General features: G+C 46.3%; 1 protein-coding gene across 1 annotated transcript; it reads right to left on the bottom strand.

Moving 5' to 3' along the window:
* Nucleotides 1–9,028: 9,028 nt before the first annotated feature.
* On the bottom strand, nucleotides 9,029–23,208 carry FKBP6 (FKBP prolyl isomerase family member 6 (inactive); the record flags this gene model as incomplete). Its single annotated transcript, XM_080704625.1, has 8 exons — nucleotides 9,029–9,119; nucleotides 11,115–11,224; nucleotides 11,350–11,544; nucleotides 18,651–18,770; nucleotides 20,238–20,440; nucleotides 21,702–21,791; nucleotides 22,918–23,035; nucleotides 23,152–23,208. The coding sequence occupies 8 exons, from the start codon at nucleotides 23,206–23,208 to the stop codon at nucleotides 9,029–9,031; spliced, it is 984 nt and encodes a 327-aa protein (XP_080560751.1).
* Between the last annotated feature and the right edge of the window lie 575 nt (nucleotides 23,209–23,783).

The raw sequence follows: 23,783 nt of genomic DNA, 5'->3' as shown, positions 1-23,783 counted from the left end.
AGTGCTGTGCAGGAGAACACACAACAGTGTATTGGTTTTCATTTTTACCTTTCACAGGGAGAAAAAAGGGGGTGGTCACATGGTCACAGATGAAAACACTGGCTTTATGTTGATAACTGCTAACACTAGAATGCTGAGTATGTGGGATCATTAATGTTACTTTCTTCAGTCTCATAAGCTTAAAATTTTTCATACTGCAAAGAAGGCAGAGTGGGACAGTATATGAAAAAGGGATATCTTGGATTTAAAAAATTGTTGAAAATGGAAGAACTGGATGAAGTACAATTCCTGGGGTAAGGGATTTTAAAAGGAGGCAGAAAATTTCAAGGAAACTTAATAAAGGATCCTGGGCAGGTCCAATATCTGACCTGCGAGAGTCAAGAAGACAGGGAAAAAGAAAGGATATGTGCCAGGAGTGGTGGTGCACACCTCTAATCCTAGTACTAAAGAGGTTGAGACAGGAGGATTGCAGGTTCAAACCCAGCCTCAGCAATTGGTGAAGCCCTCAGCAACCTAGCGAGTCCCTGCTTCAAGGAAAAAAAAAAAAAATAGAGCCAGGTGTAGGCACATGCTTGTAATCCCAGTACTTGGGAGGCTAAGACAGGATGATCGCAGGTTCAGGGCCAGCCTCAGCTACTTAGTGAGACCTTGTTTCAAAATAAAGATTAAAAAATAGGGCTGGGAGGCCGGACGTTTTGGCGCACCCTTGTAATCCCCCATGCTTGGGAGGTGGAGACAGAAGGATCTCGCAGGTTCAAAGCCAGCTGTGCTGGCTTAAGAGACCCTGTTTCCAAATAAAAGTAGTATAAAAATAGGTCTGGGAATGTAGCCCAGAGGTAGAAGGGTTTCCAGGAACCCCAGTACCACCAAAAAGAAAAATAATTGGGCTGTGGTGTAGCTAGAATACCTCTGGGTTCCATCCCCAGTACTGGGGAAAAAAAAAAAAAAAAAAGCTAGATGTGTGTAGCGCAGAGGTAGAATGCTCCTCAGTTCAATCCCTAGTACCAAAGGTGGGGGAGGAGGGAATAATAGATATTAAACATTCCAGACAGAAAAATAGGTCTCTTAGAAATCAACACCCAGAAATAAATTGTCTTCTGACAAGCAGCTCAGAGGGTGAGCACAGCCAGGGAGATGGCATGGCAGGTGCTCCCAGGAGGTCTGAGGGGGAAGGGTCTCAGCAGGAGGGAAGGCAGCAGAGAGGAGGCAAGTCCAGGGTGGGCGAGTGTGAGGAGAGGACCCTAAGGGGCCTGGAGGTTTTAAACGGGGGCTGTTCTAGAATAAGAAAGGTTCTTTTCACTCCACAGTCTATGCTCAGTGTGTACTCTCTCTCTGTATGCATATATGTGTATGTGTATATACATGTGTATATATTATATATATTTATAGACATGTAGTATGGTATATTTTGTTGTTACTGGGGATGGAACACAGGAGCATTCTACCTCCCAGCTATACCCTCAGTCCTAATTTTATTCTTTATTCTGAAACAGGGTCTCACTGAGTTGCAAAGGGCCTCACTAAGTAGCTGAGGCTGTCTGTAAACTGCAATCCTCCTGTCTGTCTCCCGAATGCTGGGATTACAAGCGTGCGCCATCACACCCGGCTAGTAATAACCTATTTCAAAGTAACAAATAAATAGCCAGGCGTGGTGGCGCATGCTTGTAATCCTAGCATTCGGAAGGCTGAGACAGGAGGATCGTGGTTCACGGACAGCCTCAGCTACTTAGTGAGGCCCTTTGCAGCTCCGTGAGACCCTGTTTCAAAATAAAGAGAATACAAAATAGGTCTGGGAGTGTAGCCCAGAGGTAGAAAGTCCCTGGATTCCATCCCTTGACCCACCAAAAAAAAAAAAAAAAAAAAAAAATTAGGGTCTTATTAAGTTGCTTAGGGACATAAGTTGCCAAGGCTGACCTCAACCTGGGATCCTCCTGTCTCAGCCTACCAAGTACTCGAATTACATGCCAGCTCAGCTATATATTCGTAATTACACACAAAGGCCCAAGAAGTCATTTCTTGAATATATAAAGATTAACCTAGTTTATCATCTGTATATTCAATTCCACTGTTTCTCTACACTATCAGAACAAGGAAGTAAAGCAAGAAAAGTGATGCAGGAAACTGCAGATCTGGAGCAGGAGATAAAAGCAGCTGAGGATGGCAGCTGGGCTCCGCCTACAGGACAATCTATACAGACAAATACACAAATATGGAGGTTTCCAGGAGGGAGGTCTCTATGAAGAAAGGAACTCAGATAATATGGTACCGCAGTTTAAAAAAAAAAAAAAAAGAATGTGATAAAGGCAAACAATTCAGTGTGTGTATGGGGCTAATTAGCAACCACAGGAATAGAAGTAAAAACTATACAAACATAGCACTCTTTTCAGTTTCAGTTATTATTTTTAATCTATAATCATACAGAGAAGAGTACCAAAAGCAGCCTTTTGTTTTTGAAACAAAAACATCATGATGATAGTGTTATATATATATATATAAATAACCTCCAGCCCTATTTTTTTATTCTTTATTTTGAAAAAGGGTCTGAGTTGCAAAGGGCCTCACTAAGTAGCTGAGGCTGTCTGCAAACCTCGATCATCCTGTGTTCAGCCTTCCAAATGCTGGGATTACAAGCGTGCACCACCATACCCAGTGACAGTGTTATTTTCATTATACTGAGAGCACCTAAAGGAGATAATATACAGTAAGAAAGAGATGGAATGATACCACAGGACAGCAGGAGTCAACAGACCCATGCTGAAAACTGACAAAACCAAAAAAAAGCCAACCTGAAAGTAATATTGAGCTCTTTGGAAAACTCCACAGAAGAGACAAACTTCAAGCTGGTCTCCCCTTTTTGTACTATATCCCCCCCCCCTTTTTCTTTTAGCTCAGTGGCTCTAGGCTAGACTGCCAGAGTGTGACTCTGGGTCACACTCTGTGTAGCCTTGGCAAGGAACTTGGTTCCTTCATGTCTATTTCATCCTCTGTAAAATGGAGATAATATCTACATTGTGGAGATGTTACATTAAAAACACTGATCTACATAAAACATGTAAAAGAATACTGACCATATAAAATACGGTTAATAAAAACTGTGGTCAACATTAGTAAAACAAACTGAGAAGAGCTGGGTGTGGTGGTGCACGCTTGTAATTCCAGTACTTGGGAGGCTGAGATAAGAGGATCACAGTTTCAGGGCCAGCCTCAGCTCTACAACTTAGTGAGACCCTGTTTCAAAATAAAAAATAAAATGCCATATGTGGTGGCACACACCCGTACTACCAATACTTGGGAGGCAGAGACAGGGGGAACGCAGGTTCGAGGACAGCCTCAGCAATAATGAGACATCAACCTAGTGAGACCCTGTTTCCAAATAAGAAGTAAAATTGGGCTGAGGGTGTATCTCAAATGTAGAATGCCTCAGGTGCAATCCCCAGTACCACAAAAAATATATAAAAATAAATAAACAACAGGGCTGGGGTATAGCTCGGAGGTAGAATGCCCTTGGGTTCAATTCCCTGTACTGAAAAATAAACAAACAAGAAAATTTATATATGAGCAATGCTATCAAAGTAACCTTGCTAGGCAGGTGGGAGCTGGGGGGAGCTTACCAAGTGCTGTGTGCATGTATGTCCCTGTCACCCTAGACTTCATTATGACGAGACTACAATGCACCAATAAAAACACATTAAGAAAAAACAGCAAAATAACAAAGGCATTTATGGATAAAAGCATTTGGTTTTAATATGGCAATTAAAAATCTATGATTAAGCCGGGTGTGGTGGCACACACTTGTAATCCCCGCGCTTGGGAGGCTGAGACAGGAGGATCACACAGGTTCGAAGCCAGCCTCAGCTATTTAGTGAGGCTCTCAGCAACTTAGTGAGACCCTGTTTCCAAATGAAGTATAAAATAGGTCTGGGAGTATAGCCTGGAGGTAGAAAGCCCCTGGGTTCCACCCCCAGTACCACCAAAATAAATAAATAAATAAATAAATAAATAAAAATAAAATAAAAATCTATGATTAACCATTGGGGGGGAAAAAAGGTGGGCAGGGTAGGACATGCCTATACCTAATACTTGGGAGGCTGAGACAGGAGGATCACAGGTTCAAGGACAACTTTAACAATGTAGCAATCAGCAATCTAGTTTAGACTATTTCAAAATAAAAAATTAAAAACAAAGGGTTGAGAATGTAGCTCAGAAGTAGATTATCCCTGAGTTCAACCCCAAGTAGCCCCCCACACACACAAAAGGGAGGCTGACCCATCTTTTTCACTATTTACTTGATCCAACCACTTACTGAGCACTAAGCATGTGCCAGGCATGGTTCCCAGTGCTAGAAACTACAAAGATACCAACAATCCCTTGTCTCAAAAAAATAGAGTCTCCTTTAATCAGAGATTTGGAGAAGCTACGGACACTCATTCCACTAGAAATAACCTCACAGGCCAGCAGGACCTAACATCTAGAAGATAACATGCTTGAAGATGGGCCTGCTCAAACCAGATCAAAAAGATCATCACTTTTTTTATTTGGTATTGGGGATTAAAATCAGGAATTCCACCTCTGTGTTTAAACTAACACCCCTTAAGCCCTAGTTTACTTTTTTTATTTGGAAACAGGATCTTGTTAAATTGTTGAGAGTCTTGCTAAGTTGCTGAGGCTGGTCTTGAACCTCTGATCCTCCTATCCCAGCCTCTCAAGTACTAGGATGACAGCTGTGTGCTATTGTTCCTGGCTAGACAACAAGTACAAAAAAAAAAAAAAAAGGGAGGGGGAACATCAAAGACAAAAGCTAAAATGTTACAAAGTTAACAACAGTGGACATATGACAATTGTCTCTTTATTTTACTTATTTATTTGCAGTACTGGGGATGGAACCCAGGGGCATTCTACCTCTGAGCTACATCCCCAGCCCTATTTCTTATTCTTTATCTTGAAACAGGGTCTCAACTCTCTACTGAATTGCAAAGGGCCTAAGTAGCTGAGGCTGTCTTCGAACCCTGATCCTCCTGTCTCAGCCTCCCAAATGCTGGGATGATAAGCGTGCACCACCATGCCTGGCCGACAACTGCCACTTTAGATTGAAATAGTCACTGCTGCTTATGAGCTGGGAATATGAAAGAAATCATCTAGAGCCAGGTGCGATGCACACATCTAGGGGTGGAACCTAGGGGTTTTCTACCTCCAGGCTACACTCCCAGACCCTTTTTTTTTTTTGTGGGTTTGGGGATGGAACCCAGGGGCATTTGACCTCTGAGCTACACCCCCTGCCCTATTTTTTATTCTTCTTCTTCTTCTTCTTTTTTTTTTTTTTTTTTTTTGGTGGTACTGGGGTTCCTGGAAGCCCTTCTACCTTCGGGCTACACTCCCAGACCTATTTTATTTTGGAAACAGGGTCTCTTAAACAAGTGCGGCTGGCTTCGAACCTGCGGGATCCTGTCTCCGCCTCCCAAACGTGGGGATTACTAAAGCGTGCGCCACCACGCCCGGCTTTTTATTTTGAAACAGGGTCTCATTAAGTTGCAGGAGGGCAACTCATTAAGCTGAGGATGTCTGCGAACCGCGATCCTCCAGTCTCAGCCTCCCGAATGCTGTGCGCCACCACACCCAGATCCCAGACCTATTTTATATTTTATTTGCAAACAGGGTCTAAGTTGCTGAGTGCCTAAGTAGCTGAGGCTGGCTTCAAACCTACGCAATCCTTCTGTCTTAGCCTCCCAAGCACTGGGATTTCAAGCGTGTGCCACCATACCTGGCTCCGAAACTTAGTGTTTTAAAATTAAAAAAATTTAAAAAGAGCTGAGCCATGGTGTTGCACACTTGTAATCCCAGTGCTTGGGAGGCTGAGACAGAGGGATCACACAGGTTTGAAGCCAACCTCAGCTACTTAGTGAGGTTCTCACCAACTTAGTGAGACCCTGTTTTCAAATAAAATTAAAAAAAAAATAGGTCTGGGAGTATAGCCTGGAGGTAGAAAAAAAGTCCCTGAGTTCCACCCCCAATACCCCCCCCCACACACACACACAAAATTAGAAGGACTGGGGCTAAGCCGGGCATAGTGGCACATGCTTATAATCCCAGCATTTGGGAGGCTGAGACCAGAGGATCGTGGTTCATGGACAATCTCACTTAGTGAGGCACTTCACAACTCAGTGAAATCCTGTTTCAAAAATAAAAGGACAAAAATATAGGGTTGGGGGTATAGCTTGGAGATAGAATGCCCCTGGATTCCATCCCCAGTACCACAAAAAAAAAAAAAAAAAAGGAGGAGGAAGAAGAGAAGAGGGGAGGAGGAGGAGGCAAGCAATCATCTAAAAATCACTAGACTTAAACTCTTACAGCTCAAGAAGGCTGGCAGGCAAAAAAGATGGAAAGTAAACCTGTTACCTGCCCAGGTTTCCCAAAGCCTAGTTCTAGGCTGGGCCCTGGAAGGACTGGATCCTTGCTGATGGCGGACATACTACAGAGTATCTGGTCACCAGCCACCTATCCCTTCTGGACATCAACAGGAGCCAAACACAAGTCCTCCAGCTCCATCTCAGAACACCCACAAGCATCCTAGTCAGCCCAAGGCCTGCACTGGGCTCGAAGGGCTGTCAGTGAGGAAGGCAAGGTGACTGCTCGTGTTGCCTGGCAGCATGGGACAGGGCAGAAAGCAGTGGCTTGAAGAGCAAGAGTGAACGAGTATGGAGTGAATGGGCCTTTTCACTGCCCCCCCACTACTTTTGTAGCGATGGAGGTAGCAACAAAGAAGAGATTTATCACTGTGAGCCCGTTCAGCAGCTGTTTTCTTCTTGTTTCTTGTTTAACTTCTCTCAAGAGAATAGTTATCTGCTCAGCTAAGCAGGTGTTTAAGGCAGGTGATTCTGTTTCCATTAATTTTCTTAATAGCAGACCAGCCTGGAAGGTTATCTCATGTACTTGTGAGGACACCTCGGCCTGCACCTGCTATATCATCAGCTGTGTGCTTGGAGCAACAGATTTTGCTTCAGTTGGTTCTGCCATTTTCCAACCTCTGGTCTTGGTCGTTAGCAAAATATAAGAGGCAGGGCCTGACCCAACCCCCTCAACACCTGGATTCTTGATTTTTTCTTTTTTGCGGTACTAGAACTTGACACTATACCTGTAGTACAGTGGCATCTACTTCAAGCTACACCCACAGGTGTGTGTGTGTGAGGGGAGAGGGAGAGAGAGGGAGGGAGGGAGGAAGGGAGAAGAGAGAAGGGGATGGTGCTGGGAATTGTGTGTGTGATTGTGTGGGGGGGGGTGGGAGGGAGGGGGGAGATGGTGCTGGGAATTGAATTCAGAGGCATTCTACCTCCAAGTTGCACACTGCAGCCTTATTTTACGTTTTTTTTTTTTTTTTAAACAAGGTCTAAGTTGCTGAGGGCTTCAGTAAGTTGCTGACCTTGAACCTGCAATCCTGTTTCAGCTTCCCAAGTACTGGGATTACAGGTATGCACCACAATGCCCAGCTCAAAAAAAAAAAAAAAAAGTTGTTTTTTTTTTTTGGTGGTACTGGGGTTCCTGGAAACCCTTCTACCTCCGAGCTACACTCCCAGACCTATGTTTATATTTTTATTTGGAAACAGGGTCTCTTAAGCCAGCTCTGCTGGCTTCGAACCTGCGTGATCCTCCTGTCTCCACCTCCCAAGCTCGTGCTCCACCACACCCGGCAAAAAAAAAAAGTTTTTTTTAAATGTTAAAACATTAGCTGGGGTGGTGGCGCATGCTTATAATCCCAGCATTCAAGAGGCTGAGCCCAGAGGATCGTGGTTCTGAGACAGTCTCAGCTACTTAGTGAGGCCCTCTGCAACTCAGTGAGACCTGGTTTCAAAATAAATAATAAAAAATAGGGCAGGGGGTGTAGCTTAGAGGTCAAATGCCCCTGGGTTCCATCTCCAGACCCGCAAAAATAAATAAATGAATAAATAAATAATAAAATGTTAAAACATGCTGGATCTGGGCTTGGTGGCACACGCTTATAATCCTAGCATTCAGGTGGCAGAGACTGGAGGATTAGTTTGAGGACAGCCTCAGCTACTTCGAGAGGCCCTTTGCAACTCTGAGAGACCCTGTTTCAAAAATAAAAAGACTAGGTCCGGCATGGTGGTGCACACTTGTAATCCTAGCATTCGGGAGATGGTTCATGGACAGTCTCAGCTACTTAGTGAGGCACTTTGCAATTCAGTGAGACCTTGTTTCAAATATAAAAGGACTAAAAAATAGGGCTGGGGTGTTGCTCAGAGGCAGAATGCCCCTGGGTTCCATCCTCAGAACCTCCCCCCAAAAAAAGAAAAAATAAATTAAAATAAAAAGACTAAAAGAAAAAAATCAAAAACATGCTGGGCATGATGGCACATGCTTGTAATCCCAATACTTGGGAGGCTGAGACAGGAGGATAGCAGGTTCTTGGACAGCTTCAGCTACTTAGCAAGGCCTTCTGTAACATAGTGAGACTTTGTTTCAAAAATAAAGATTAAGGCTGGGCGTGGTGGCCCACGCTTGTAATCCCCGCACTTGGGAGGCAGAGACAGGAGGATCGCGCAGGTTCAAAGCCAGCCGCGTGCGCTGGCTTAGGAGACCCTGTTTCCAAATAAAAATGTAAAAATAGGTCTGGGAGTGTAGCCCGGAGGTAGAAGGGCTTCCAGGAACCCCAGTACCACCAAAAAAAAAAAAAAAAGATTAAAAAATAGGGTTAGGGTATAGCTCTGAGGTAGAATGCCCCTGGGTTTCATCTCTAGTACCTCAAAAAAAAAAAAAAAAAAAAAAAAAGTTAAAACTCAAGGCCTCCTAAACTTATAAATTTAACCTTAAGTCTTGCTAAGCTTTCCAGCTGTGACCCTGTCTAGGAGAAGGCCCACAACAGTGCATTTTGTGCTACTATTGTGTTATCAGGTGTGACAGGGAGCTCTCCTGCTCCTGCATCTGTCCTTGGTTGTACGTGGCCACTACTCACTGGGGTCTGGGGAGAACAAGTCCCAAAGCCTTTTATGCTACCCAGACTTCCTTTCAGTTACCTTCAATTTTCTCCTACTGCAGAGTCGTTTTCACAAGTAGCAAACATTCGGTGACACATTTCCTTCTCTCTATCCATGTAGTCCCTGTAGTAGCTGTGGAGAGAAATACACACTGTATGTTTGCAGGAGGTGACATCTGGTGGCTGGAATTCTCTGCTCAGGTAGAGAGGTGCTGAAAATCCATGCTGGAGAGGCAGGGAGACAGGCAAGGCTCCCAAGCTATTCAGGAAGCTTCCAGACACAGAGTGCTATTTGGAAAGATGACAGCTATGAAGGCTGTGGCCCCACTAGGTGCAGACCCAGACTGAGTGCTGCTAAATGACCTCACATCCAGCAGTCTCTGAACATCTGGATATCTTGCTAAGGAAATGATCAAACTGCAAAACTTCTACCTCTAACCAGAGAGGACACTCTTATATACCAGAATGGAAATTACTGGAAAGGCCTAAAGTATAACAAAGTGATCCAAACATAAGAGAAGGACTTCTGGTTTTGGTACTGGGAACTGAACCCGAGGGCATTCTACCTCCAAGTCACAACAGTCCATTTCATTTTCTACTTTATTTACTTCTCTTTTTTGTGGTACTGGGAATTGAGCTCAGAGGCATTCTACCTCGGAAATATGTCCCTAGATCTATTTTTATTTGGAAACGGGATTTCACTAGGTTGATGAGTCTCACTATTTGCTGAGACTGCGCTTAAACCTGCAATCCTTCTGTCTCAGCCGCCCAAGTACTAGGATTACAGGTGTGCATCACCATCCCAGCTCAAGATAGACTCTTGATGCCAAGTGGGCTTTAATTAGCAATCTGGACTAAATAATGTTAAGAGGAGAAGAGAATCCCAGCGACACAGCAGATAAAACCTATGCTTCAGGAAACTGGACCGGCTGGATGTGGTGGTGCACACTTGTAACCTCAGTACTCGGGAGGCCGAGACAGGAGGACCACAGATTTGCAGCCAGCCTCAACTACTTAGTGATGCTCTCTGCAACTTTGTGAGACCGTTTCAAAATAAAGAAAATGAAGCCAGTGTGGTGGTGCACACTTATAATTCTAGTACTTGGGAAGCTGAGCCAGGAGGATCCTAGGTTCAAGACCAACCTCAGCTATTTAGTGAGGCCCACTGCAACTTAGTGAAACCCTGTTTTAAAACAAAATAGAGCTATGTAGCTCAGAGGTAGAATGCCCCTGGTTCAATCCAATACAAAAAAAAAAAAAAAGAAGAAGAAGAAAAATTAGAAGAAAAATTAGGTTTCTGAAAGACTGGTGTCTTTATCACTTGAATGAGAACCTGGCCTGAGAGTCCAGTTGCATATCTGACAGGACCTATGGAATGCCAGTCTGTTAGGAACAGTGGCTGACTACACTGTGGTGTGCTTCGGGCAGACTCTAAAGCCTAAGACCCTTTTAAGAGTTACATCAATAAAGAGGGCGCAGTGGCACACACCTTTACTCCCATCAACTCTAGAGGAGGATGGTAGGTTTGAGGCCAGCCTGGGCAACTTGATGAGACCTTGTCTTGAAATAAAAAGGGCTGGAAGTAGCTCAGTGACAGGGTGCCCCTGGGTTCAACCCCCATTACCACATAAACACTGACATACACATACAAAGAGTTACACTAAGCTAGGTGTGGTGGCGCACACTTGTAACCCAGTACCTGGGAGGCTGAGACATGAGGATCACAGGTTTGTAGCCAGTTTCAGCAACTTAGTGAGGCTCTCAGCAACTTAGCAAGACCCTGTTTCCAAATTAAAAAATAAAATAGGTTTAGGGATCTAGCCTGGCAGTAGAAGACCCCTGGGTTCCATCCCCAGCACCACACATACAAAAAGTTACACAGCTCACCTCTCTAAGGGAAAGGCAACAGGGAGGGGGCAACAATGGACATGAAGTTTGGTAGTTTGTTCCCCTTCTCTCTGCAAACTGGTTTAGAGTGCTGAGTGCTTCAGAAAATCAGTTCTAGGGGCACTGGCTCCCAGCCAGTTCTGGGCAATGATCGCAGGCTGTCCTCTATGCTGTTGGATGGCCTGGAAGGAGAGCCACTTTGTGGCTGCTCTGGTCACTTTCCTGCCAACAGAGGTCTCACCTGGCCAGTTTCCTCAACTCGTTATTGATGTCATGGTTGAAAGGCTGTTCCCTCTGGGCTCGCACTAGGAAATCCCGGGCCTGCTCATACTCGGTCAGGAGGAGACAAGCCTGTTATGAAGAAGGGAGCTTTAAGTGTGGCATAGGAAAGGTGGCGTTTTTTGCCGTGCCCGAGTTGAACACCGCTGCTTCCTTTTCTTAGGCATCTGTACCCAAGCTCCGGCCTTCCAGCTCACCTGTCCACACCTAAAGAGAGCCTTGACATTCCTTTGGTCAATGACTAGAGCCTGCTCTCCGTAGTGCAGGGCTGTGGTGGGTCGCTCCAGCTTCAGGTACACAAAAGACAGGTTCAGGAGAACGAGAAGCTTGGCAGCCTCCACCAGGTGCTGCTCCTCTGGGGGAGCCAGTCGCCGGCGGAGAAGCAACAAGGCCTGTGGAGAGAGAATGTGGTGGTCAGGAGGGCAACAATCTCAAACACATCATGCCCTAAAGACTTCACACACAAAACCCTAAGAGCTAAAAAGCTAATTCAGCTAGGTTGCAGGACACAAAATCGACATATAAAATCAGGGAAATTTGCCGGGCGTGGTGGCGCACGCTTGTAATCCCCGCGCTTGGGAGGCGGAGACAGGAGGATCACGCAGGTTCGAAGCCAGCCGTGCTGGCGTAAGAGACCCTGTTTCAAAAATATAAAATAGGTCTGGGAGTGTAGCCCGGAGGAAGGAGGGCTTCCAGGAACCCCAGTACCACCAAAAAAAAAAAAAAAAAAAAAAAAAAAAAAAAAAATCAGGGAAATTCTTTGTGTGTGTGTGTGTGTGGGGGGGGTTTACTGGGATTGAACCCAGGGGAATTCTTGCCTTTGAGCTATACCTCCAGTCCTATTTTTATTTTTTAGTTTGAAACAGGGTCTCACTAAGTTGAAGGCCTAGATAAATTGCTGAGGTGAGCTACAAACCTACAATTTTCCTGTCTCGGCCTCCCAAGTACCAGGATTATGGATGTATACCACCATGCCTGGATAAATTAGGAAAGCTCTAATAGGAAGAGGCATGCAAAACTCCTGACCCAACATCCTCTACTGTTTTCTACCTCTAAAGGAATAAGATATACTCCCCCCTCCCCCCCAAAAAAGGGTATACTCCCGTGAAAGCCAAGGAGAGGAAGGGGATCAATACAGCCCAGTGTGTCAGTGGATGGCAGTGTGATGACCAACTTGCAGAGTGGCAGCGTAAACGGGGCTGATGTGCGCAGCTCAGAGCCACAGACCCGGGAACTGAGGGAACGAGGAATCAGAGCTATGGGGCAGATGTGGGGCTGCTTAAAGGAGAACACATCAAATGTTCTCTTTTTCCACCTCAGCAATCAGGTCTATTTATGGAAAAATGGAAGCAAACATTTGTTTCACCTCGCTCCACCCAGTAATGGAAATTAAATCCAGCAGTACTCTACCACTCAAGTACATTCCTACCCACCCTTTCTGCATTTTCTGTTTTGAGACAGAGTCTTGCTAACTTGTTGAGAATGGCTTTGAACTTGCAATCCTCCTGCTTCAGCCTCTCTAGTAGCTAGGATCACATGTGGACATCACTGTGCCTGCTTCCAAGGAGGCTCTCAATCTAGAGACAGGATGGACAGGGCTGGGGTGGTGGGCTGCTGACAGTCTCAGCAGTAGACAGGGAGGCGTCTGTCCTGCTGCCTTGCTCCCACAGGGGCACTGCAGCTATCTACGCTGGGTGAAAGATGCAAGGCTGAGTGTTCCTGAGGCCTCACCTACACACCTGGCCTGTGGCACTACTTTAGGGCCACACAGTGATCTGCCCCACCAAGCACTTCCGAGTCAGCTTTCTGATACTTCTTTCAAATCTCAATGGTCAAAGACCACCAGCCACAGGAATAAAGTCCCCATGGAAACTATAAGAGCTGCCAACCAGCCCTCATTTGCACTCTTCTAGCCCCTTACATGAAGGAGAATTAAACTATTTCTAGGCCACTGTTTATTACGAGTCTTTGGGATTTGCCACCAGACTTAATACAAATGGTCACCATCTCCACCATACAACAAACACTCAAATAGAGATTAAACCGGGTGTGGTGGTGCACACTTGTAATCCCAGTACTTTGGAGGCAGAGACAGGAGGACTGCAGGTTCGAGGCCAGCCTCAGCTACTTAGTGAGGCCCTCCGCACTTAGTGAGACCTTGTTTTGAAATAATTAGCCAGCTGTGGTGGTGCATGCTTATAATCCCAGAATTTGGGAGGCTGAGACAGCAGGATTGTGGTTTGCAGACAGCCTCAGCTACTTAGGCCCTTTGCAACTCAGTGGGACCCTGTTTCAAAAAATAAGAAATAAAAAAATAAGGCAGGGGTGTAGCTTGAAGGTAGAACACCCCTGGGTTCCATCCCCAGTACCGCAAAAAAAAAAAAATGCTGGGATGTAGTTCTGAGGTAAAATGCCCCTATGTTCAATCCCCAGCATTGGAAAAAATATTGAGATTAAAATAATACAGAGAGAAGACTTAAAAATTATAATAAAGACATAAGAGAAGATAATGTACACATGCAACAGAACAGTATGCTGGAGGAAAAGCAACAAAACAAAGAACCTCCAAAAGACTTTTCTTGCCTGGAGTAGTGGCGTGTGCCCCCAATCCCATACTTGGCTGAGACACGAGGATCACAGGTTTGAAGCCAGCCGTAGCAACTTAGTGAGACCCTCTGCAATTTAGTGAGACCTTGTTTCAAAAAAAATAAATAAATAAGGCTGGGGTTGTCACTCAGAGGTAGAATGCCCCTGGGTTCAATTCCCAATACTGAAAAAGAAAATTTCCGGAGACAAGGTTTTACTATGTTGTCTAAGCTGGTCTCAAATTCCTGGGATCAAGCAATCCTTCTACTTTAGCCATCTGAGTAGCTGGGACTACAGGCATGTGTGTCTGTGCCTAGCTTGCAATTATTTTTTGCGGTACTGGGGATGGAACCCAGGGGTGTTCTACCTCTGAGCTACACCCCCAGACCTATTTTCTATTCATTTTATTTATTTTTGGTGGTACTGGGGTTCCTGGAAGCCCTTCTACCTCTGGGATACACTCCCATGGGCTACACTCCCAGACCTATTTTTTAACTTTATGTGGAAACAGCGAGGCTGGCTCCGAACCAGCGCGATCCTCCTGTCTCCGCCTCCCAAGCGCGGGGATTACAAGCGTGCGCCACCACGCCCGGCTCTATTCTTTATTTTGAAACAGGGTCTCACTGAGTTGCAAAGGGCCTAAGTAGCTGAGGCCATCCACGAAGTGTGATCCTCCTGTCTCTGCCTCCCAAATGCTAGGATTATAATCGTGAAACACCATGCCCAGTTGCCTAGTTTACAACTCTTATTTACACTACTGGGGATTAAATCCATGGCTTCACATATATTCAAATACTCTACCACTGAATTATATTCCCAGCACTCCCCCCTCCTTTTTTTTTTAAACATTTGAGATAGGGTCTTGCTAATTGCCTAGACTGGCCTTGACCCTTCTAATTCAGCATCCTGAGTAGCTGGAATTCAGGCAAAGACTACCATGCCTGGCAGCATCAGACTTAATAGCTTTTCAGGTATACAGCACCACATCTGGCCATAGCAATTCTAAAAGTATAGAAAGTAGAATTTTTTCTTTGGTGGTACTGGGAATGAAACCCAGGGGCTTTTCTACCTCCGGGCTACACTCCCAGACCTATTTTATACTTTATTTGGAAACAGGGTCTCGCTGAGAACCTCACTCAGTAGCTGAGGCTGGCTTTGAACCTGTGTGATCCTCCAGTCTCAGCCTCCCAAGTGCTGGGATTACAAGCATGGGCCACCACACCCAGATTAAAAGTAGAAATATTTTAAGCCATATAATGACATACTCTTTTGAAACAAATAAGTATACTGATATAATCAACAGGAAATTCACAAAACAGAATCAAAGGGCACTCCCCAGACAAGAGCTGTGTAGTGGGTCCAGAGAGCCCCTAGTCTGAATAGAAGCACCTGTGGAAGTGTCCACAGGAAAGTGAGGACTCATGGATGAGCCCAGACTGTGTGGAAAACTGCTGAAAGGTGCTTTCTAGCCAGGCGTGATGGTGCACACCTGTAATCCCAGGACTTGAGAGGCTTAGACAGGAGGATCATAGGTTTGAGGACAGCCTCAACAAGTAGTGAGACTCTCATCAACCTAGTGAGACCTGTTTCTAATAAGAAATGAAATCAGACTGGAGGTGTAGCTTGAAGCAAAATGCCTCTGGGTTCAATCCCCTGTATCACAAAAAAGGGGGCTCTCTAGCCATGAGTGATGGTGACACTTATAATCCCAGTACTTAGGAGGCTGAGGCAGGAGGATCACAGGCATGTGCTACTGTGCCTAGCTTGTAAATTTTGTTTTATTTGCAGTACTGGGGATTGAACCCAGGTTTGAGGCTAGTCTCAGCAATTTAGCAAGACCGTTTTAAAATGAAAAAAAAAAAAAAAGAACTAGGGTGAGTTCAGAGATAGAATGCCCCTCTGTTCAATCTCTAGTACCAAGAAAAAGAAAAGACAAAGAAATAAAGAAAAAAGGGGGAGGCTTTATGGTGGCACACACTTGTAATTCCAATACTTGGGAGGCTAAGACAGGAGATCATAAATTTGAAGCCAACCTCAGCAACTTAGCAAGGCCATCCACAACTTCTCAAGACCCTGTTTCTTCCTTTTTTTGGTAGTAAAAATTGAACCCAGGGGCATTCTACTTCCGAGCTACAACCCCAGCCCTATTTTATCTTTATTTTGAAGCAAGGTCTCACTAGGTTGATGAAAGTCTCACTATTTGCTGAGGCTAACCTCCTCAAACTTGCAATCCTCCTGCCTCAGCCTCCAAGTGCTGAAATTACAAGTGTGTGCCACAACACCAGGCTATGAGAGCCAGTTTCCAAATAAAAAACAAAATAAGGCTGGGAGTGTTACTCAGGGGTAGAATGATCCTAGGTTTCAATCCCCAGCACCACACAAATAAAATGAATGGTGCATTCAGGAGCAACGAAAGGTAAACTGGGCATGGTGGTACATACCTGTAATCCCAGTATTTGGGAGGCTAAAAAAGAAGGATCATAGGTTCAAAGCTAGCCTCAGCAATTTGGTGAGACCCTGTTTCTAAATAATGTATAAAATAGGGCTGGGGGTATAGCTCGGAAGTAGAATGCCCCTAGGTTAAATCCCCAGCAATACACACACCACCACCACCACCACCACCACCACCACCACCACCACCACCACCACCACCACCACCACCACCAAAACAATGAAAGGAAGACAGAAAACTAAGCAACCAAGAGGCAATTTATGGGGAGAGGTAATGTTAGAAAAAGAAGGATAAAGCATTGTGAACTACTTAGCCCAATGAGATGCAATGTTTATACAGTTTTTTCCCCCCAGAAGTGGAGATAGAACCCAGGAACATTCTACCTCTGAGCTATACCTCCAGCTCCATTTATTATTCTCTATTTTAAGACAAGATCTAAGTTGCAGCTGGCCTAAGTAGCTGAGCCTGGTCACAAACCTGTGATCCTCCTGTCTCAGCCTACCAAATACTGGCATTATAAGTGCGTGCCACCATACCTGGCTATCCAGCTTTAATAATGCAAACTCAATACCAATTTTTTTTCTTTTTGCAGTACTAGGGATGGAATCCAGGGGCATTCTATCTTCAAGCCACACCCCCCGCCCTATTTTTTACTCTTTATTTTGAATCAGGGTCTGAATTGCAAAGGGCCTAAGTAGTTGAGGCTGTCCTCGAACGGTGATCCTCCTGTCTCAGCCTCCTGAATGCTGGGATTACAAGCATGCACCACCACACTCGGCCTCAATACCAATTTTTAAATTAATTTTCTGGTGTGTGTGTGTGTGTGTGTGTGTGTGTGTGTGTGTGTGTGTGGTATCAGAGATAAAACTCAGGTGCATTCTACCTCTGGGTTATACCCCCAGCCCTATTTCATATTTTATTTGGAAACAGGGTCTCGCTAGGTTGCTGAGGCTGGTTTTGAACCTGCAATCCTGTCTCAGCCTCCCAAGTGCTGGGATTATAGGTGTACACTACCACACCCACCTTCAATACCAATTTTAAAATGATGACATATCAATACTAGGAAAACAGATGTGAGACAGTGAGAAAGGAAGCCTGGCCTTCTGAAAATGAGAGATCAAAACTGAGAAGGAGTACTCATTTGTCAATTCAGAATATGACAACACAACAGACTCAGTTAGAAAATGATGCGTCAGGGGCCAGGTTCAGGAAAGAGGAGGGGTAAATAAGTGAAGAGGTGCTGTTTGTTTCTGGGGTATTTTGTTGTTACTGGGGACTGAACACAGAGGCAATCGTCCTCTGAGTTACACCCTTTGTATCTTTTTTTTTTTTTTTTTTTTTGCAGGTCTGGGGATAGAACCCAAGGTCATTCGACCTCCGAGATACACCCCCTGCCCTATTTTAAAATAGGGTCTCACTGAGTTGCAAAGGACCTAAGTAGCTGGGGCTGTCCACAGACCACAATCCTCCGGTCTCAACCTCCCAAATGCTGGGATTACAAGCATGCGCCACCACGCCCTGCTCCTCTGTATCTTTTATTTTAAAACAGGGTCTAAGTTGCTGAGTGTCTAAAATTGCTGAGGCTGGTCTTGAACCAGCGATCCTTCAGTCTCCACCTCCCAAATGCTGAGATTACAAGGGTGTGCCACCATGCCCGGCCTAGTCTTTTTTTTTTTTTTTTTTGGTGGTACTGGGGTTCCTGAAAACCCTTCTACCTCCAGGCTACACTCCCAAACCCAATTTTTAAAATACATTTTTATTTGGAAACAGGGTCTCTTAAGCCAGCAAAGCTGGCTTCAAACCTGTGCAATCCTACTGTCTCCGCCTCCCAAGCGTGGGGATTACAAGCGTGTGCCATCACGCCCGGCTAGTCTTTTTATTTTTGAAACAGGAGTCTCACTGAGTTGCAAAAGGCCTTGCTAAGTAGCTGAGGCTGTCGGCGAACCACAATCCTCCTGTCTCAACCTCCCGAATGCTGAGATTACAAGCATGTACCACCACGCCCGGCTCCTCTGTATTTTTAAAACAGGTTCTAAGTCACTGAGGGTCTAAAATTGCTGAGGCTGGTCTTGAACGAGTGATCCTTCAGTCTCCACCTCCCAAATGCTGAGATTACAAGGGTGTGCCACCATGCCTGGCCTAGTCTTTATTTATTTATTTTTTTTTGGTGGTACTGGGGTTCCTGGAAACCCTTCTACCTCCAGGTTACACTCCCAAACCCAATTTAAAAAATACACACACACACACACACACACACACACACACACACACACACACACACATATACAATCCTCCTGTCTCAGCCTTCCGAATGCTGGGATTACAAGTGTGTGCCACCACGCCTGGCTCCAGCAATATTTTCTTTAATGAGATTTTTCTTAATGTCTGCCCATAACAAAGAGACAAAGTCTATGTCTTCTAAGCAAGGAAGATTTCAGGATCGCTAACTCCCATTCTTACCCGCTTATACCTCACTTTGGCATTGTAGAAGCGATTCTGGCGGAAAAGGTAGTTGCCAAATTCCCTTTCAGTTGTTGCTACTTTGAGGACCTTCGTAAGTGGAAACTGGTGTTGTTGCTCCTGAGAACCAAAGACAAAAGCACACAGCTGGGCCAAACGCCACACCACCGCGAGGGGAGCGGCATCACAGCAGTGACCACGCAGACCACGAGGTTTTGTGGCTGCTCTGTGCGAGTGAGCAGAGGTTATCTGAGTCCCAGCAGAAGCTGCGGCAGGGTGATATTATAACTGACCCTATTTTCCAGAGTGGAGCCAGAAGGAAGTCTGCTGCTGTAGTCCTCACTGTCCTCTGAGGCAGCAGTGCCACACCCTTAGAAACTGATAGAACCTGCCACATACAGAACTCAGGACTCACATCACCATCCCAACAGGCATCTATCAGGCTCTGGTTTGCCCAGAGCCCTGGCGGGCTTTATGGGCACAGTGCTATCTATCAGAATTATCGCAGAGCCTTTCTGTCCTGGCCCTACCCAGAGATCCTGGCCCCAGGCATTGCTTTCATTCTGGGAGATGAGGAAAAGGTGAGCTCCTCACTCAGCACTAGGGAGCACTGTTACATGGAGGAGCAAAACCTACAGCCTCATGCCAGTATGACACAGCCTGATAGGCAGTACATATGATTTTTCTGGGGTGCGGGAGAGCACCCAGGAGCATTCTACCTCTGAACAGCACCTACAGCCCTATTCATCTTTTTTTTTAAACAGGGTCTAAGTTGTGGAGGACCCAAGTTGCTGAGGCTGCCCATGTACCTGCAACCCTCCTCTCTCGGCCTCCCAAGTAATGGAATTACAGGAATACACCACCACCTCCAGCCTACAGGAATTTGTGTATGGGGGGTGGGAGTTCTGGGGAGTGAACCCAGGGCATTCTACCTCTGAGCTACACTCCCAGCCTTATTTTTCATTTGGAAACAGGATATCACTAAGTTTCTGAGAACCTCACTAAGTAGCTGATACTGTACACAAATTTGTGATCCTCCTGTCTCAGCCTCCCAAGTACCGGGATCACAGGCATCCACGACCATGCCTGGCTTGCTAATAGGATTTGAAGCCCTACATCTATGGGATGGGCTAAGTGAAAGCCTACAAAGAAATGGCAAGACTTCAGTTATGAGGACAGTGACCACTTATATCCCAGTTTTCCTGATGTCCTAAGAATCCCATCCAGTTAAAAGTGCCATTTACTTCCCAATGTCCTGACTCAGACCATCAAATACAGTCACCTTAGTTGTTAGCTACCAATGCTTAAATCGCCAGAAATCACACAGTGCAGAAAAGCAAATGTTTGCTGTCTTGTAAGGAGGGATAGGCAAAGGGTAACTCAATCATCAGCTCAAATTGCTAAGCCATAACAAACTCACAGCCTCACTGTGGCCCAGCACATTTGTCTTAGACTAAAAAGTGGAGGTTCTTCCATCACCACCACACAGGAGGCCTGGGAGGAACCTGGCCAGGCCTGTGATCACCAGCAGGGCAGACTATCTAGAAGAACCACCCAAAACACAAACACCTGTGCCCCGGAACTTACAGCTGAGAGGGCACAAAACTCGTCTGACTCAGCGGAATCGAGGAAGTCAAGCAGCTCGATCTCGAACAAGACGGTGGTGTTTGGGGGGATCAGAGGAGGACAGCCCAATGTCCCATAGGCATAGGTCGGCTTGAACAGAAACCTGGCCAGCTCCCCTTTGCGCATGCTCAGAAGACCCAGTTCCATGCCCCAAAGTGTGATATCTGAAAGAAGGGAGCTGGCTGAAGCTTGCCCATCATCCCGTTCAATGCCCTGGTTTCCTCCCCCACCCAACAGGTCCAAACCTCTCCACCTGGCATCCCAAGCCTTCCACACGTGATCCCAACTTACTGTTCAGCTTGCTTCCCACTGCCCATGCCATTTCCAAACACTAGCTTCTCCATGTCAAGCAGTATTCGTTCTGGCCTCTTCATGCCATACTGTACTGTCTTTCTCCTCACCCTAGCTTCTACCCCAAAAAATCTAAAGCTTGAGGGCTCATTCTGAATGTCCCCTCATTCACAAACTCTGTGATCTTTCCAGCTGGAATTTCATGCCTTCCTGAAGCACACCTTCAACACACCTCGTCTCCTACGTCTCCTACACTCATCCAATTCTTTCTTTCTTTTTTTTTTTTTTTTTTGGTGGTACTGGGGTTCCTGGAAGCCCTTCTACCTCCGGGCTACACTCCCAGACCTATTTTATATTTTTATTTGGAAACAGGGTCTCCTAAGCCAGCGCGGCTGGCTTCGAACTTGCGCGATCCTCCTGTCTCCGCCTCCCAAGCGCGAGGATTACAAGCGTGCGCCACCACGCCCGGCGTTACACTCATCCAATTCTAACAGTCGTCTGAATGCTGGCCAATCTCAACACAGCCAAGTCCCTAGGGACAGAAATGTCCTAATCATCTGAGTAAAGCCTCTTATTTCACCATGCACAGTGAGAAGTCAGCATTCAAGATATCTAGGTTTGTTTTTTAGTATTTTTGGTACCGGGTATTGAACCCATGGGCATTCTACCTCTAAGCTAAACCCCAGCCCTTTTTTTTTTGTTTTAACTTTGAAACAGGGTGTTGTTAAGTTTCTGAGGCTGGTCTCAAACTCGTGATCTTCCTTGTCTCTGCTTCCCAAGTACTAGGATTACAGGCTTGAGCCACCACACCTGTTTTTTTTTTTTTGTTGTTGTTGTTGTTTGTTTGTTTTAGGAAATAAACCCAGGAACTTTCTACCTCTAAGCTACTCCTCCAGTCCTTTTCCCTTTTTATTTTGAAACAGGATCTTGCTAGGTTGCTGAGGCTGGCCTGGAACCTGCAATCCTATTTCATAACCTTTAGGTTTTAGTGGGAAATGTGAGAAAAAATGTGGCCAGTTTACCAAACTCAGCCTTAGCGGAATCTATGCTTTAAACAGTTTTCCAATTCTAAAACACTGTGTCCCATCATTTCTCCAGGCAACCCTGTCTGTTTAAGCTACCATATGAGTTTACCCTCTCCAAGCTTCATTAGTCGAGGAGTTTTCCTGAAACAATTAGAATCAAAAGGCTTGTCCATGTGTTCCAAATATCCGGAATATTTCACTAGGACAGAGGAAAGAGACTGGTAAGGCAAACAGGCTGAAGACATTCCCACCACGCAAGTCTCTATAATGATCACGGAGACCACATGGGTTTAAGCTGCTGGGCCACAGGAATGACTCTCCCACTCCGGATGTCTGCTCTTGGGCCCTGAGCTATACTGATGCACTTTGGAGTGCTCATAGTTCATAGGAGTTATCATGCAAAGGGGAGATGGGGGTCTCTTATCTTCCTCTTTTGGTACTGGTGATTGAACTCAGAGGCATTCTACCTTTGAATACACCCATAGCCACCCCCTTTTTTTTGTAGTACTGGGGATGGAACCCAGGGGCATTCTACCTCGAGCTACACCCCCAGCCCTACTTTTTTATTCTTTATTTGGAAACATGTTCTATGATCCTCCTGTTTTCAGCCTCCCAAACACTGGGATTACAAGCATGCGCTGTCACGCCCAGCTTTGACTTTTTAAATTTGGAAACAGGGTTTCACTAGGTTGATGAGTCTGCTTGATGAGGCTGTTCTAGAACCTGCAATCCTCCTGTCTTAGCTTCTTAAGTACTGGGATCACGAGTGTGTGCCACCACGCCTAGCTTTTCATCTTCCTCTTAAAAAAACCAATTCTAAGTATTTTTCTTTTAGTGCTGGGGATTGAACCCAGGGGTATTCTACCTCCAAACTATACCCCAGGCCTTTGTTATTGGGGGTGGGGGGGTAATAGGGATGGAACCCAGGAGCCTCCTAGCTCCAGGATACACCTCCAGACCTATTTTATTATTTGTAAACAGGGTCTAAGTTGCTAAGAACCTAAGTTGCTAGGACTGGCTTCAAATTTGCCATCCATCCGTCTCAGCCTCCCAAGTACTGGTATTATAAGTGTGCACCACTACACCTGGCTATTTTTATTATTATTTATTTTTGTGGTACAGGGGATTGAACCCAGAGGCATTCTACTTCTGATCTACTCTCAGTCTTTAAAAAAACAAACTTTAAAAAAAAAATCATGCTAGGTTGCCAAGAGCCTTGCTAAATTGCAGAGGCTGGTGTTGAACCTGTGGGTCCTCCGGCCTCTGTCTCCCAATACAAGGATTACAGGGGTGCCTGGCGCCAAGGCAGCGGGATGCAACCCTACCTAGCACTGAGGCGTCAGGTGTCACGAGACTTCCAGTGCCCTCTCGGATCACATCCTTCAGCACGCCTCGGTCCCCGGTTATGTCCAGCATCCTCTGACTTAAGCGCTCATAGGGCGACTGGTAGAGAAAGAAAGCCGGGCCTCAGCGTCCCGCACCGAGGCCAGCAGCCCAGGGGCCAATGTCCCCGAAGTGGCGGCGTCCTGGGCCCCTGCCTCCAATGGCCGCGCCCTCACCTGGCCCGGGGCATCGTCCCTTTCCAGGACTCCGCGGTTCCGGGCGCTTCCCCCCATGTCCGCGCTACTCGCCCTGGCTGAGGCCGCAACCCGCCACCTGCTGCCCGCGGGGCTGTGACTTCCGGCGGCCCCCAGGTCGCCCCTTTGTACCCGGCAGTCCTCGCACGACCGCAGCGTGCCGTTCCGGGACCACGTGGAAGAGTTCATCGCCGCCCAACCGCCGCCAACCCCCTGCGCTCCGGAAAGGCAGTGCGCGAGCGCAAGGCACGCCGGGCCACGAGGTCGGAGCGCAAAGCACGCCGGGCCACGGGGTCGGGACGCAAGGCACGCCGGGCCACGGGGTCGGGACGCAAGGCACGCCGGGCCACGAGGTCGGAGCGCAAAGCACGCCGGGCCACGGGGTCGGGACGCAAGGCACGCCGGGCCACGAGGTCGGAGCGCAAGGCACGCCGGGCCACGGGGTTGGAGCGCACGCACCTGACCTGGTGCGCACTGCATGATGGGGGCCACTTGGCGGAACCAGGTGGAACTCTTCAAGAGGAACTTGTTGAGGGAATGCAGTTGGGCGCTACAGAGAGGATCTTGATGGTGCCGGAGGGTGGCCCTGCACAGGGGAGGCGCACGGACCAAGA

Source organism: Muscardinus avellanarius (assembly GCF_963383645.1).
Source record: "Muscardinus avellanarius genome assembly, chromosome: 10".
Taxonomy (NCBI): domain Eukaryota; kingdom Metazoa; phylum Chordata; class Mammalia; order Rodentia; family Gliridae; genus Muscardinus; species Muscardinus avellanarius.
Note: the sequence above shows the minus strand (reverse complement) of the source record. Positions and strands in the feature narration are given on the sequence as shown.